This window comes from Struthio camelus, chromosome 3, assembly GCF_040807025.1.
Source record: "Struthio camelus isolate bStrCam1 chromosome 3, bStrCam1.hap1, whole genome shotgun sequence".
Taxonomy (NCBI): Eukaryota; Metazoa; Chordata; class Aves; order Struthioniformes; family Struthionidae; genus Struthio; species Struthio camelus.
The window spans coordinates 18,062,362-18,078,336 of NC_090944.1; the positions used below are offsets into that span (position 1 = coordinate 18,062,362).

Genomic DNA, 15,975 nt, shown 5'->3' on the forward strand with positions numbered 1-15,975 from the left:
CGTGGGGAGGTGGCAAGGAACATGCAGAGAGGGGTTGAAGGGGCAGACAGAGCTACCTCTTTCAACAGAGTCTCAGGCCATCTGAAGCTGATTGCGAGACCAGAACCTCAGACAAACTCCAAAACTTCTTACATGCCCTTTCTCATCTCTTAACCTCTGTTCAGCAGTGCACAGCCTGAACCAGCACAGCTAAATACAGAACCGTGGGAATCCTGTTTCCCAGTTAGAGACTGACCTCAACAGAGTCCCTGTATGGATATGCTGGAATTACTTGGCAGTGTAACTGTGCCTTCCTTAGAAGGACAGTGAGGGGAAATGATTTGAAGGCAGAAAAACAACTTCTTCATGTTCCTACTGGTAGCCGTCAAACCCTGTGGGTTTGGCCCTGTGCCCTGGAACTGCCAATGGTGTTCCCTGGCAAAACAGAAAGCAAATCAGTGCAAGTGGGCTGGTTTGATGGTTAGACTAAACAGAGGTTTGTTACCAAGACCTTTCAGTTCAGTTCACTTTATTTTACATGCTGTTTGTTACGACATTGTTTTTATGGTTCTCTTCCCTTTGCTTGATGTTTGCCACCATTCTGCTACTCTTCGCAGCAGATATTTTAGCTAATAATACTAATAGTAATAGCTAATAAAACTAATAGTAAACCTCTTGTTAACTTCACTGGGGTGGAGAGCTGTTGCTTGGAGATGTGTTGGCTCATGAATAAGTTCCTGTGGTGTAACATGCCCTTGTGCATCAGGAGAGCTGTTGTAACTCTCTGGATGGACAGGGATCTTGTCGAAGGCTTTTGACGCTGTGGATTGGCAATCCGTATCTACATGCTGGTTCAGTTCTCCAAAGAATACTAGTACGCTGAAAGGCATGAATTCTGCAAATAAAGGTTGGTCCTTCCCCAATAGATCTTATTTATTTGTGTCTACTAATTCTATTTGCCAACTCTGTAAGACTGAGCCTTATTATACTTTTGTTCCTATCTTTTAAATAATGGCTCTCATTTATTACCATTTGTTGCCTGTTGTTCCTTCAATACTTAGGCTGGCTTGAGTGATAGATCACTAACTGCAGCTAATAAAGCAATAGCTTTGAGTCTGTGTTCAAAGCCTTGGTGAAAGCCATCTAGTTTGTATGTAGTGTTAGTTTAGATTTTGTCCGTTTGTGGAAGAAGCCTCTTTTATAAATGCCTCTGTTTGAGATCACTCCTCAGAGCTGACCATGCAAAACTAGCAGAAATGCAGAAGTCACTCCAGGCATATCCATAATGAGGACAAATGTGAAAAAACAAAGCCTTGGAAGTTTCTCCTGTTTTAAGAAGGAAGTTATTTGTTTCATAAGTAGTTCAGCAAACTGGTCAGTGACAACGGCAGATATCATGAGTGTATTGAATAGTGTATGTTTCTGAATAAAGCTGTATTTTAAGTTTTGCGTAAGGCTCTGAGGCCTCTGAAGTGCAGCATTTCCTGTTGCAAAGAGATGAAGTATTGGTAGCAAGGTATTATTGTACAGAAGTTCTATTTTGTTGATAATAAACTTGTGAAAATAATTGGAAGTAGCAGGTCTCTACGCTCTGTGCACAGCTGTCGTTTGAAGAGGTTCTTTAATGTAGTTGGAATGTATGTGTAATCTTTTGACCTTAGTTCTTAGTTTTTGATGACTACGGCATGTTAAGTGCTGATAATTGAGTTTGCCCTCGGCTGAAACCTGACCTGCTCTCTGCAAAAGAGAAGGTCGGATCTTCTATTGAAAGAGGTGTTCAAAGGGGCTGCCTTAATAATTGCCAAGCCATGCTTGGTAAGAGTAAAAATCTCTAAAATCTGGAGATTTCTTATGAAGGGCATGCTGTTCTAAGGAATTATTTTCTTTCTACTTAGTTTGAATTGGACTTTTCATCTGATGGCTTTTGTCCTGTGCTCTAATTTGATTTTTTTTGTGTGTGCGCGCCATCTGGCTTGACTTTCTGCCTTGTAACTCAAGCTGCCCTACTGTGAGAGCTGCCTTGTAGCTTCATCTCATGGAACATGACTCTTAAGGTATAAGACCATGAGACACATGCTTTTCTCTCTGTTCTAGGAAGGAGATTAATCTCTCCTAGTTTAAGGCATCTGCAAATGGCCTCTAATCCAAAATAGTTTTTAGCTTCCTTATCTAGTCAGTGGAGAGACATACAGAGAAATCTTCAGAGATTTATTGCATCCAGATATCAGCGTTCAAAATAGATGGGATTAATTGTCCTGTGGAGATATCTGTTCTCTTTCCATTGACTAGAGAAGCCTAAAAATTAACTTTGTCTCACTGTCAAACTTTTAGAAGGCTAAATTTAGAGCAAATTAATCCTACCCTTAGTTCCAGAAAGTACTGACTGACTTTTGTAAGTTCTGCGTGCTGTCTGTCCGACATAGTATCTACCAGTCCCTGCTCACTTCACCTTAAAGGTGCTGTAGACTTCATACCGTATCTCCTTTGGGGCATATGAGAGTGTTCTGATAAGCTAACACCTTTGTGCAGCACTCAAAAACTGCAGCAGTCACTGGCTAGGGAGTGGAACCAAATAAACCTTTTCAAACCCATCCAAAGGGATCAGTGCAGTGGTTCAGCCTACACTCTGTTTCTCAAGCCCTTCTTCTTCTGTCTGTCTGTAAAAGTCTTGCTGGAATGACCATTCTTTCTTGTTTTAAGCTTTCTGTGGGGGAGGAGTAAAACAGTTAAAAACAAATGTGATAGGTAGTTTTCACAGTACAGCGTTGTTAGCACTGCTCCTCCCGTTCCCACTGGGTTCCTTTATAGTTCTTAAGAATACAAAATGTGAGTACAGTTAGAGTACATCAGACCAAAAGTTCATCCAGTGACTGTAACAGATGCCTACGTACCTTTCGCTGATGCTTTCCCAGCCTCCCGTCTATTTTCAGTTTATGGGACTTTCTGAGCCATAAATCTTTCTTGTTAAATGCAGAATTGCAGCTGACTTTCTTGTCTGTTATGTTTTTAGAACTAAAAAAACAAAGAAGGTATCTGCTTCACTAGCCAAGAAAGAGAAGCCCAAATTAACCATTTTTGAAGAGGAAGTCGATCCAGAGGAAGGACTGTTTGGTCCAGAAAAAGATTTCTCATCACTTGGTCCCAGGAAGAAGATGAAAGAAAGTAAGCCTGTTCTCCATTTGTTTATATTCACAGATTGTTTTCTCTAAAGCATGTCTATAACTGAGCTTTTAAAATGTAATGATACAAGTTGGATGATGACTTGGGAATGTTAAGACAAATCTTTTACTGGGACAGAATCATCTAGAGGGAATAAATATGACCTGCACTTCCTATAGCTGTCCACTATTGAAATTTTGGGCTTAGATATTCTAGATCTGTGGGAGCTGGCCGTCCCACAGTCACTCATGACACTTCAACAAGAGTAATGTGACCTACTTTTGAGTGCAAGAAGGAAGCAGATTTACCAAGTCCTAAGAATGCAGTGTATCAGTGATGTGTTTCATGGCACTTTGTGGATTGGGAGTCCTTGCGTAAAAAGAATTTTCTACACGACCTTTTTTTTGCACCCCATCACCAGATTTTTTAGCTAGTGTTAATGCAGGTACTGTGTTATGTAGCATTATTTGACTATAGCTTCTTCTCATTCCCCTTTCTAGATCTGAAGTTATTTGAAGACCCAGACCTTGGTGGGGTGGTAAAACTGGGTGACTCACTACTGTTACCGGCCGCCGTTGAGAGCAGGGAGTTTGTGGTGAACAGGAGTCCCGAGGATGACGCTGAGGAACTGCTGAGGTACTCATCTCAAATCTGTCCTGTAGGATGAAGGTCACTTGAGGAGGGAGTTGTTTAGATCTGAAAACAGATGAATTTGAGGGCAAAGCTTAAATACTGTTGAATGCTAACTCTGGATCAGTACTTGTACTTACAAAGAACAGAGAAGATCTGTGTCATGAAGCTTGGCAATCAAGCACATTAAAAGGGAAAATTAGCAGGACCCTTTGTGAAGGGTAGGGTGCAGAATGTTATCCTGTAAGTCCAGGTGAAGGGTCTTGTACGCCCGAGACATGCCATCCAGTCCCAGGTGTTTAAAAGTCCCACTTTTGCTCTCTGCAAGTGATCTACAGGATGGTAGAGACTCACCTTCATTGTGAAAAGTGAGAAACTGAGGAGGGGCTGACAAAGTCCAGAAACAAAGACAAGTTCTATACTAATGCTCTGAAATGAGGAGTTTTTCGCTTTTGCCACTAGAGGAATGATTTTCTGCTGATGGCTTACAGATCTTCGTGCCCGCTTCCAGCAGGATTGCAGTGCATACGTCCACAGTCATAAAGGACTCGCATTAAAATCTCCATCACCCTGCATTTAATCTTTAATACAATGAATGGCAGGGCTGGAGCTCACAGTTTTAGGAGGGAATAATGTACTTGTTGTCAGACTTAACCTGCCCCCTTGTTACTGTAGGTCTGGAACATATCATTGCATGTTTTGTTCCCGATATCACTCTCACAAGGCTAGCTTGCGTGCACTGATAACGCTCATGAGATCAGATAGGGAGCCAGTACTCAGAGATCAGAATCACCAGGGAATCTGTGCTGCAGTGAAGGTCAGACTCGCACCTTCTGCATCTCAGACTGACATCTGAAAGATTAAGCCAACTTGTTTTAAGTGCTAATTCTTGCCAGACAACTCCTATTAGGATGCATGACTTTTAGCAACTGGTGCTGAACACAAGAGAGAGAATCTGTGTCTGGATTCCTCTTTTGAAGCAGGTAGTTTTGCAGCTATTGCTTTCTACCTGTGCGGAGGTGCTAACCTATCTCAGGAGTGATACCTGATGTAATTTAAACAGAGCTTAAACTGGATTAGATGCCCCCTCCCATTACAACCTGACAGCCTCATGATATTTGTAAAAGCCAGTGGTACATGACTTGATTTAGTGCTGTGGGAGCAAACATATATGTGCTTGCAGTATTTTCATGACCACTTTCTTCTGGCCTAGTAATCTCAGCATAAAGTGCTTGACCCAGATTGTTTATATGGCTAGAAAAGAAGTGCCTCTTTGAAATGCCTATTTGCATTATTATTCACCAGTGGAGAGAGCTTCTCCATCTGTCATGTTATTGTCGTTTGTATTATAGGATTTCCCTTCCTTCATTGCAGAGAAAGGTCTCTGAAGTCTTCTCTGAGACCAACAGACCATGCCTTCTGGTTAGTTTTGGGTCAGCAGTGTCAGCAGCACACCGAGATGGTAATGGAAAGCCATAGGAAAAGATTCCACTTCCTTTAAATTACAGTCATTTTCATTTCTTCTTGACTTGTCCCAATGCTTTCAGCAGTTGGCAAACGATCAAGATCCAAGTGGAGAAGAATATGTGTAACAAAGCAGAAAATCATGCCTGCAGTCCAATGGGAAAGTTGCTGTGGGATTCCAGAGCCAACTCATCGCTATGCCAGAGGTATAGGCAGATAGGTCAGGATCTGTCCAGTTGTGAAGGTGCCTAAGACCCTTTGAAATCCCTATAATAAACCTAGCCCACAGCTGCACATCTCTGAGAGCAGATAGACTGAATTGCAAGCAGACTGGGAGTACAGGAAAAGCTGTGAAAAGGGAGGAAGGGAAGAAAGAGTTCTGCTTTAACCTAGTAGAATGCTTCACCTCGCCTTTAGGTAAATTCATTGCAGTCATCTGGGACTGTCAGGTCTCATAGATATAGAGGCAACCTCTGAATCAGCTCCCACCTTCCCTCATCAGCAGGCTGGTATTGCATGTACTTGCGTGGCAGTGCCATAGTCACTTTCCCAGGCAGTGACCCTTTGTGGGGAGAAGAGCATGAGTTCATCCTCACTATCTGTCTGGCACAGGCGCTTAAGCAGATCTGGAGGTCTGAGAGTAAATCTAGCCTTTGCTATGTAGATGTCACAGTCCCTCTCGTCTCTCAAAGGGACTGAAGAACTCTCTCGCCAGCTCTCAGATCAACGTGGGAGCTGTGACAGCCCACTCTTCAGTGGGCTAGAGCTGGGTAGGCTTCTAGAGTAGGCTAGCAAATGCCTTGGTCCCTGTTTTACCACACAGAAAATTTACCTGTAGACATATTGTTGAGACTCACTACCAGCCCGAGCTATTATGTGCCAGCAGGAGTGTGGTAGGTCCAGAAATCTTAGATGAGTTCACTGTACATCATATATGGATTAGGTGAATAATGCAGATGTGGTAACTCTTGATGTATGTAGCATACATCAGCACTACTGCAGGTACCATGCAGTCTGCTCACATGCATGTGGTAGATCTGAGAAGTGTGTGACTTGCTGAAAACTGTACTACACAGAGCATCTCCCCAGATATTCTTTCCAGTGAATCACGAGCAGAGAGAGAGGAGCACTGCATAAGACAGTGATGGGTGGCACCTTCTCCAGGCAAAGGAGAGATAGGAACAAGGTGACGGTCAGAGGAGAGTGAAGAAGCAACCAAGTCCTTTGTGATCTTTGTGGTAACCAAGCAGTTACAGCAGCAGTAGCACCACAGCGTTGTTGGCACAGCAGTGAATCCCCTGCAGTGACTTGTAGCTCTGGAGGAAGAGATTGTTATGGAGACAAATGAGCCTGCAAAACGTGCGTGGGCTGTGCATGTCACAACATGAGGGAGAAGAAAATATGATAAATGCTCTCATTGCAAACTGTGAAGACTATGTTCTCCCTGGATGCCTGCTCAAATGAAATAAGAATTGCTATTTTAATGTGCTTCACATTAGCAAGTGTTCAACTTTAAGAAGGACCAAATGCTTTATCAGAGTAACATAATGTTTCTTTTTATGGCAAAACACCCATGTCTGCTCAAACAAGTATCTTTCCACTGCCTGTCCATTGACCAGCCTCTTACTGGTTCCTAATTTCTTGGCCTATGGCCAAAATCTAGTAGTGGTGATGGAGAAACTAGGTGAGCTACCTCTCTCTGACCTCTGGCATTGTAGCTCTAGGCACTTTTTCCTATCCCTTGGTCTGCCAAAATACTTCAGTGAGGTGCCTGTAGAGGATTGTACGTGCATGTTCTTACTGAGTGTGTGGAAAAGAGACATATTGCTGTGGTAGGAGCCAGCCAGATCAAGTCCCCTCATGTTGCCTTCAGGAAGAAGGAGCATCTGCCTTCGATGGGATATACTCTGAGAACGGGAATGATAGGTAGGCTGGTCTTTTGGCTAATCTCTTCACCATAGGGATACCAAGGAGGAACCCAGGCTTCTGGAAATCCTGGGTCCCATTGCGTTCTGCTCTTCAGAGGTGCAAGGTGGCTCATTGAAGTGAAATTTAAAAAGGCAACTGATCAACACCTTTCCCAGAAGTTAAAGGAATTGTCATTTTCTGGTCTGGTGCCACATCTGTAATGGTTCACTCTGGACCCTTTCCGCCTTTTACCTCCACTCTTGCAACTCCACTTCGGCTCTGAGTTCCATTTTAGGCTAGTGATAGGAGTCAAATGCTGCTGAAGTCAGTGCCCTGCGAACTCTCCCGTTCTAGACTCTCATGTCATCTTACTGCCTTGTCTCCATCCACCCAGTGGCCACAGATTTGCAAATTAAGTTTTCCTGCAGTGGGACTGCAGTTGACCTCTTCTGCCTCATTAATCTGAATCATGCCTGCCTGGTGTGATGGATCAAGCTTTTGTGGAAAAGCAATGCTAGAATTGATCCTGTGAATGTCACAGCGGGTCTGTGGGCCCACAGAATTACAGAAATTATCACGCATCCTAGGCTGAAATAATTACCTTGGTTGTATGAGTAGCCTTTCAGGAGAGATTTAATTAGTTTCACCTTTGATAATGAATAGGGAGTTGAGATAGAAGGAAGCAGCTGGCAGCATAAGATTTGTCTTTTTTCAATGCTGAGAAGAAGTGTCAGCAGCAGGGTCTCAGTTGTGCTGCACTATGATGATAGACCTGGTATTTTCTTACTAAGGCTTACTCTGATCTATGACAGAGTTGTGCTGCTCTCATTGAAAGGGACAGTCCAGCTTTTACCTCTCTGCTGCTGCCTCCTCCTGTCTATCCCCTTGCAAGATGAATTGTACCTGTATTTACAAGCTGATAAATATTTACAGTTGTGAGCTGTGCCATCAGTGATGCCAGTGATGACCCTTTCAGCAGCATTATGTTAGAGAGGCTGAAGCCATTCGTGAAACTGCATCCTAACAAAGGGCATTTGTAAGCACTCTTCAGTCCATACAGCTTCCTGAGGGGTTTGCTAGTTTCAAGTTTGCCAAGAGACCATTGCCACCTTTGAAGTGGAGAAAGTTCGTATGTTCTTCATTCAGCAGGCCGCTAGTGGCTGCCAAATTTAGAGAGCAACACTTCCATCTTCAGACTAGTTGAATGGGACAGCACCTCCAGCCCTACGTGCTGGAAGGTGCTTTCTCACTGTCCTGAGTGCGCTAGAGCAGCACCAAGGGTAGGGAAGGAGGTTTGAGAAACTCCAGAGGGTTTTTTGGAGGATGGGCAGGTGGACTGCTGAGAAGGCTGGAAAAACTGAGTCAGGAATTTCCTGACCACTCCCGGGCAGCTTCTCTTGCTTGTTGAGACCTGACTGTGGGGAAGGAGCCTTGATTTGACCGCTGTAGCTTTCACTAAATGACTAGCTATTCTTCCTCTGTTTAACTGGGGTGGGTTTTTTTTTTTTTTGTTTCTTTGTTTTTGTTTTGCTGCCCAAGAGGACTTTCCTTGATGTTCTTCAAGCGTTTATTTGGTTCATTTTGTTTTTCCTGTGATATATAGGGATGCTGTTACAAGCACCTGAAGAGTTACAAAGTAAACATGGCTAAGGCTTTTGCTAGGAAGATGAGAAACACAAATTCTTGCCCTGGTCTTAGGAAGATGTGTGGGTTGTATGGGAATATTGCAGGGAGGTTACCTAGAGTCTTTGTCTTTCCTGTCCTAGTGAGGGATCCTTTTGCTAGGCTTGAGCGTTATCAGATTTCAGCCTCCTTGCCCCAGTTTGTAGCATTTTGGACAGCCAAAACTCTCATCTTCTGCCTGCTCCCCCCTGCCCCGACTATGCCACTGCCTGGTGACTAGGGAACTCTGCGAGGAAGTACAGGACAGCGTTTTGAACGTACTCAGGCTGGGGAAGTGCTCCAGCCAGGAGGCTGTTATCCTCAGAGGGCTTCTTGTGGGCATATATGCACCTCGGACTCATCCGTACTGACGAACGTGCTCTCTGGCTCTCGGGCTAAACAACACCATCAGGCTGCATCCATGCTGTTAAACTCTCTTTGGCTCCAGAACAAGGTGGCTGTACCCCGCTGCCTGCTGCAAATGGTCTCTGTCCCATGTGAGCTCCTGAGTTGTGCCTGGGAGTTTTTTGGCAGAGGGCTATTCTGACCCGGACCAAAATTGTGCCAGGGGTTCTTCTAAACAGTTCAGCAATACAGACTCTCATCTTTCAGTGTCCAGACATATTTCCTGGCACTGTCTAAAGTACCAGTATGAATTTATCCAAAATGGATTGTAGGGGAAATCAGGGGCAGCAGGGGAGATACCCTGTGCTTTGCGCTCCCATACAGGCTCCAGCCTGTATAATTTCCATAGACCCTCGTTAGAAGCCTAGCTGTTTTTGTTGACCATTCCGCAAGTAATGGCCAACAGATACTTTGCAGAGCCTGCTATGCATTTTTAGGCGCATTACTTTTCCCAAGCCATATATGTGATATTACAGCTGTACCCAGCACTTCACTAAGGTGTATCTTGCTCTTGGAATCAATGCCAGACAAAATAAATGGTAATAAGGTAGGGAAAGAGCTGTTCTGCAAGAACTATCATGAGCTGCAAAACCTTGCTTCAAGCACAATCCTTTTGAATACTTAAGCAAATTACGGGAGTTTTTGTAGTACTCTTGTTTTCCTTACTGATTCTTCTTATTACAGTGTCCTCAGCAAGTAGAGGAGGCGACTGTCCCCATTGTGCTAAGTGCTGTACACACACATAGTCGTTCCTGTCCCACAGACCTTGTCCAGGTAGACAGGACAGAAGTCAGAGGAGTGGCATCTAAAAATTGTTATTCTGGTGGCAGCTGAGTCTTTTTCTCTGAATAAGAAATCTTTCACTCTCTTGAAGTCCACATCCGGGCCGTCATATCATAGGGCTTTGTGACAGGCTGTCTTTGATAGTAAATAGGGTCTTTAGGTTGCTTTCTACATCTGGAAACAATGAGATTTTCCACCGATATTGAGAGTCCATGAATCAGCACATTAGTATGTCAGGAATTTTAAACAACTGTGGTGCTACTTTTCCATTTCAGAAAAAGAAAGAGACTGATTAGAGAATGATTAATTACATGGATTCTGTGCCTGATTATCTTTAACAAGATGGGGGATGGGAAGGGGAAGGTTCTTTCTTTAATCTCCTTGTTACTTCAGAATAGCTGCTAGATTTTTTTTTTTCCTCCTCCTGGTGTAGAGTTAAATATGGTGGTAGTTATGCACTGTAACACTTCATTTGCTTCTCAAGAAATAGAAGTCCTTGTTTCCATCGCTGCCTGAGGCATTTTTGCATTTTACCTCTTCAGTTTTCCAAAGACAATTGCGTCTCATTTGATCAAACAGCAGTGGATCAAACAGTTTGCCTTGCACCACAGCAGGAAAAGCACATTTTGAGACAAAGACCACATGTTCTCTGCTGTGTTCTCTCTATAAAAGACCTTTCTCTAACCAAAGCCTTGCAAAAATCCAGGACAAAAAAAGAGAGCTTTACATGATCAGTTTCCAGACTTTGAAAAATCAGATCTCCTGTAGAATATTTGTCTTGAATACCCACTGCCAACAAAAAGCAACTACTGCACTGCATCTGTTCTATGAATGTGCTGAGAGTTCTTGTTGCTGAGGTTAGCCCAGAAATCAATGTAGAGCTGCACAAGTATAGAGAATTCAGGAAACTGCCGTGTCTGATCAGGTTGATGGTCGGTGTTTGCTACTGCCCCTGCTGGGCAGATCAGCTGCCCTCCTCAAGCACTGCGCCTAGTTCAGAATCATGCTTCTTCCATATGATCTGCATTATATATTTATGCCTTGTTCTTCTAGTGATTGTTTTCTGTTATTTATGATCAGAACTTTACTACATGGCCACTGACTCGTTCAGTATTTGTTTATACCAAGTAGGGAGGCACCAGATCAGCTAAAGAAAGCTAGGCTTTAGAAATACCAGCCCTAACATGTTTTGTTTATTACACAGCAAAGAGAACAAGGAACATGTCCTGGCAATGTGATCACTGGTGTGAGATCTCTGATTTGGAACTCACAATTTGCAGCAAAAAAAAAAAAAAAAAAAAGTGTCTGGGCTTAGGTTCAGTTAATTTCTTGTCCGTAGATGAAGTATTCGGAAGGAAGGAACACACTTACATTGTGTTAGGTGGGCTGTGATACCCACAGGTAATCATGGACCAGGAGACATCAGAAATATTATTATCTAAATAAAAAAAACCATAATGTCCAGAATTACTTGGGAGGATGAAATTTGAGATAACAGCAGGAGCTGCCCGCTGGAACACAAAGTGCACAGCGTAGAGTTCAAGGTGCAGAGTTCTGGGACATTGTCCCTGCTCTGTCCATCAGTTGGACTGTTTAGGTATTTCCTAGTTTTAGGCGCTTGATTTTAAAAGATTAGTCTTAGAACTGACTGATTAGTCAGTTAGGACTGACCCTTTTTACATTTCCTCATGGAAAGATCTGACTTCAAGCATGGTTTTACCTGCAATGACTGTGGCCTATAAACATGTCTCCAGCTATGCTAATTTTTACTCTGCCATTTCTGCCTTTTCTTCAAGAGATATGCTATATCACAAACTTCATTCCTTTTCCTTCACATACTCGCTTCCCAAAGGCAGCCACCTCTTGGAGCCTCTAGGCAATCTGTTAGAAGAACACTCTCAAAATCTGTTACAGCGCCAATGGGAGCAGAATGGGGCACACACAGCATGCTGTGTCTCATGACAAGGTCAAGCAATCCAGATAAAAAACATCCGTAACTTTTTTGGATCTTTTGGGTTGTTTCACTAGGAAGTAGGGAAAAAAGGTCACCAAAAAAAGAGTTGTTGAACATACTCGCAGATTGCAAAGCACCTTCAGTTTCTTGGAAGCAAGTGTGAACATCTTATTTCTGAAGCTATGAGATTTTCCAGTTTGTTATGATTGAGCGTGTCTGACTTGGGAGAGGAAGCAGAGGTAAGTGGGAAAAGATTTTTATTATTCCATGAAAATTTCTGAGTTCTTGGAAAAACAAACCATCCTGTCACAAATCAAAAGCATTTTTTCCCAAACTAAAATCAAGGTATTTTTATTTGGATAATTGCACATTGTTTTTAATTTAGATATTTGAAAACATGCTGTAAAATACATTCACTTACATAGTGAATTGAAAAATACCATAAACAAGCAGTTCTTATTTTGGTAGCATTGAAATTGTTTTTTTGCAAAACTCTTCCTAAAAGAAGTGCATTGAAGTTGATCCTTTTCTGCAGAAAGTTTCATTTTTGCTGAACTACGTTTTCTTACAAAACAAAAAACAGTGCAGAAATTCCCAAGCAGTGTCACTGAGAAGTTACTGGTATTCTTTTATTTCAGAGTTGAAGATGATTTAGAGAAACTCTTGAAAGTAACCTCGAAACCAAAACCTAAGGTACCGTCAAAACCACCATTACCTCAGAAGCCAGTAGCTGCCCCCAGGAACAACGCTAGTTCATCTCAACTGGCAAAGCCAAAGGAAGACAAGATTCAAAGAATGAATGAAGTGGACATTCTCCAGTATATCAAGGAAAATGAATCTATCGACAACGAAGATACAAGTCTCTTCTGAACATAAATATTTTTAAAAAGTAACGATGCCTTCTTGGTCCAAACTCCCGTTGAGCTCGAGTGATAGTAGCAAGAATTGGCCAGATCACTTTACTGTCACAGTGTCCGTTTATGTATCGTGATTCAGAGACCAGCAAGTTTGACTTGCACAAGCTCGAGCTGATGCTTTCAAAACAGCACAGCTGTGGTGCAACGCCTTAGATTTTCAGGGCTTTACAGGGGATGTGGACAACCACATGGCACTATCAGTTATGTCTAGTACAGTCACATGGCAAATCATTTTAGTATCAACAGCACAATTTTGGCTAGTTTAGTCTTAATTAAAAATAGCAAGCCTGCAGCACACGTGGCGAGTGCGGATAGTGTCCTGAAGCAGGACAGGATGCTGCTTCTGCCATTTTACACAATGTATTTCAGCTCACTGGAAGGGTTATTTTCATTTTCTCCTGTGCATTATTGTAGCAGCCATTTTCTCCCTGACTGGTATTTCAGTAATTTATAGCCTATAACTGTTAAGCATAGGTAACAACTCCTCTATAGTTCAGAGAAATACTGAAATCCCAGACCTTGCTGCTGGCTTTGTAGTTGCACAGCTGCCAACTTGCACGAGAGGTAGTAGGACTGCAAAGAGTAGGCGTTGGGCATCTGTAGCTCTTGGGGAAAACAGTGTATGACTGAAGATGGCTAAGAGCGCAGCTGCAAACATATGCGGAGATTGCAGCGAGTAGGAGATTTGGATGCTGGAGGGCTCTTGAGAGCATACTCAAGATTCACTAAGGCTAACTTTTGCCAGGCAAGCCTTCCTGGGCTTTTTCTGTAGACAGAGTTTTCTCCTGGAGGTGATTCAGTGTAGACATCCTAATTGAGGAGCTTGGAAGTGCTTTTTGGAGTCTCTCTCTCCGTCTCCCTCTCCCTCCCTTCTGTAACTTAAAGAAGGAGCCATGGTGATTAATTCCACGAAGCTAAAATGAGTTTTTTGGTAAAACACCTGTCTTCATTACTGTGGTAGTCCTTATAACAAGACAGGGGCAAATTTGGGATTAGCCAGAGGGAAAAAAGAAAAAAGGAAGGAAATATACTGGAGAAGTTTTAATATGCAGGAAAAGTAAGAAATACATGGTAGAACAGGCATCCTGGACTATTCGTCTTCTTCCTGGACTCAGACTCACTGGCTGAATGCGCTGAATTTACATGTAATGTGAGTTGGTAACTGCTGTCATGTAGAAAGAGACTCCTGAACTCCTGTCGCCTGTGATCTGTACAAGTGGGGAGAAAAGCTCCCCAGAGGGAATACACTAGTATATGTAAGCCATATTACTATCCCTAAATCTGCCTTTTTAATATAGAACAGAATGACTAGAAAGCCTTATATATATGCCTATATTTTTAATAATGAAATTATCTCTGTCAGTATTTTTGCTTTAAGCCAATGAAAAACATGGTAAAGGTATTTTGTGTTGATGGAACAAGTAAAATAAAACCATTGACTCTGCTTCATGTAAAATAGGTTTCAGTATAATAAAACATTTTGCTAACCTGCAGGTATTGTTGTTATTGTTACTTTCTAGGTTGTACATAGCAGCAGATCTGACTTAAAGGATGGATCCCGTTTAAGACATGAAGAGCATTACATGGTGTTAAAGTGCGAGCTCAGCTAAATCCCTATGTAAATACGTATCACACCAGGAACGTAGCTGAGGTCATATTGCCTTTGAGAGCAGCTAGAGGTAAAATTATATATGGGCAAAGGTGGTACCTGACCCTCTCACCGGTCTCAGCGTGTCCTGGTGCAGTTAGGAGGTTTGTTCATATCCGTTCTGCAAAAGGACAGCAAAGGCACTGAGGCGAAGATGAATGACTCGTCAGAGACCACACAGAGAAGAGCAGACAAGGAAGGTGAATTCAGGACACTCTTCCTGTTGCGCTACCTGTTGTCGTGAACAAACACAGTATATTTGGAATCTCGATCTCCCCTGTCTTCAGCACTGCTTGGGAGACTGTGTTTTGGTATTTTTGGCCTGCAGCCCAGCACATGGCCTGAGCACTACTAAAACGACCATTCCAAGGGTCAACTTGAATTTAATGATTAGCAGACTGACTGCAGATCTTCACCTTTAAACAGCAAGGGAAAATGACTAAAGTTCATTGGAATAAATTATAGAAGTAATAGGACAGAGCTGGAACAGACATGGGAAGACCTGTTTGTCCATGGTGGCTGAACACAGTTAGGCTGGAGCAATACCTGAGTATGGAAACTGAATTCATTTTGCAGTGGCTGTAATTATGCCGGCGTTATTTCTCCTAGATGTTTTTCTAAGCTGTCCTTAGAAGTTTGGCAGGCTGGAGTGCAGTGCTGGGGATGTCACAGCCTCTCTGGGTATGCTATTACGGTACTTTGCCATCCCGATTATTAGAAACATTTTTCTAATGTCTGACGTAACTGTTCCGTATTGCAGCTTAAGCTCATTACTTCTTGTCCTCACAGCCATGCACAGAGAGCAAAGTATCCCCTTCCTCCTCACGTTAGACTGAGACTTCTGAAGATCCTTGATATGTTCCTTTCAGTCTGAAGAGAGTTGTCTCAGACAACTCCCTGCAGTGAGGCAGGCAGCAAGACAGGTCAGGACATCACTGGGTTATCAGCTTCTCATAGCGTGGTGTCTCCTAGCTGTTTGTTGTCACCTTCTCTGTTTTAAAAAGAATTACTGGCTATCCACGTACCAATTTACCTGAGGGAATAAAGGATGCCAGTATCCCACATCCTTTCATTAACACCACTTGGTGCAGTAACACAGTTTGCAGCCTTTGTGCCAGCTGGGCCTATGTTCTTTCCCCGTTCCTCATAGCAATGACGTCTGTCTGCCTTCCGCTATCTCTTAAGTGCTCCGCTCAGAAATTGCTCATGCTTTCACAGAGCAGGAGGACAGGCATTGTATATTACCATCTCAACCATGGGAACATTCCCAATTCTGCTGATGTAGCAACAGTAGAGCTGTATCCATTTTGAATGGTCAAGGAATACTTTGCCCCTGGCTCTTTCCAGAATTGAAAAATTAGCTAGACAACACAAGGAAGGAAGAACCATTAATTGTTGCCTGAGGTAGATTTTTAAGATGATTTTAAGATCAGTGTTCTATGTCAGAAAAATCTATCTTTTCCTGT

General features: G+C 42.8%; 1 protein-coding gene across 3 annotated transcripts in view; it reads left to right on the plus strand.

The window, feature by feature from the left end:
- The window catches only part of HS1BP3 (HCLS1 binding protein 3), a 48,683-nt gene extending 34,765 nt beyond the window's left edge, over nucleotides 1-13,918 (plus strand). For 2 of the 3 annotated variants that reach the window (XM_068937077.1, XM_068937078.1), the window contains 3 exons: nucleotides 2,990-3,141; nucleotides 3,639-3,774; nucleotides 12,583-13,918. In XM_068937077.1, the coding sequence (XP_068793178.1) occupies nucleotides 2,990-3,141; nucleotides 3,639-3,774; nucleotides 12,583-12,814 (520 nt within the window). In that variant the 3' untranslated portion in view covers nucleotides 12,815-13,918. Of the gene's footprint in view, nucleotides 1-2,989; nucleotides 3,142-3,638; nucleotides 3,775-12,018; nucleotides 12,149-12,582 lie in introns of those variants that run through there. The other variant, XM_068937080.1, reaches the window with a different exon arrangement.
- Nucleotides 13,919-15,975: the final 2,057 nt, after the last annotated feature.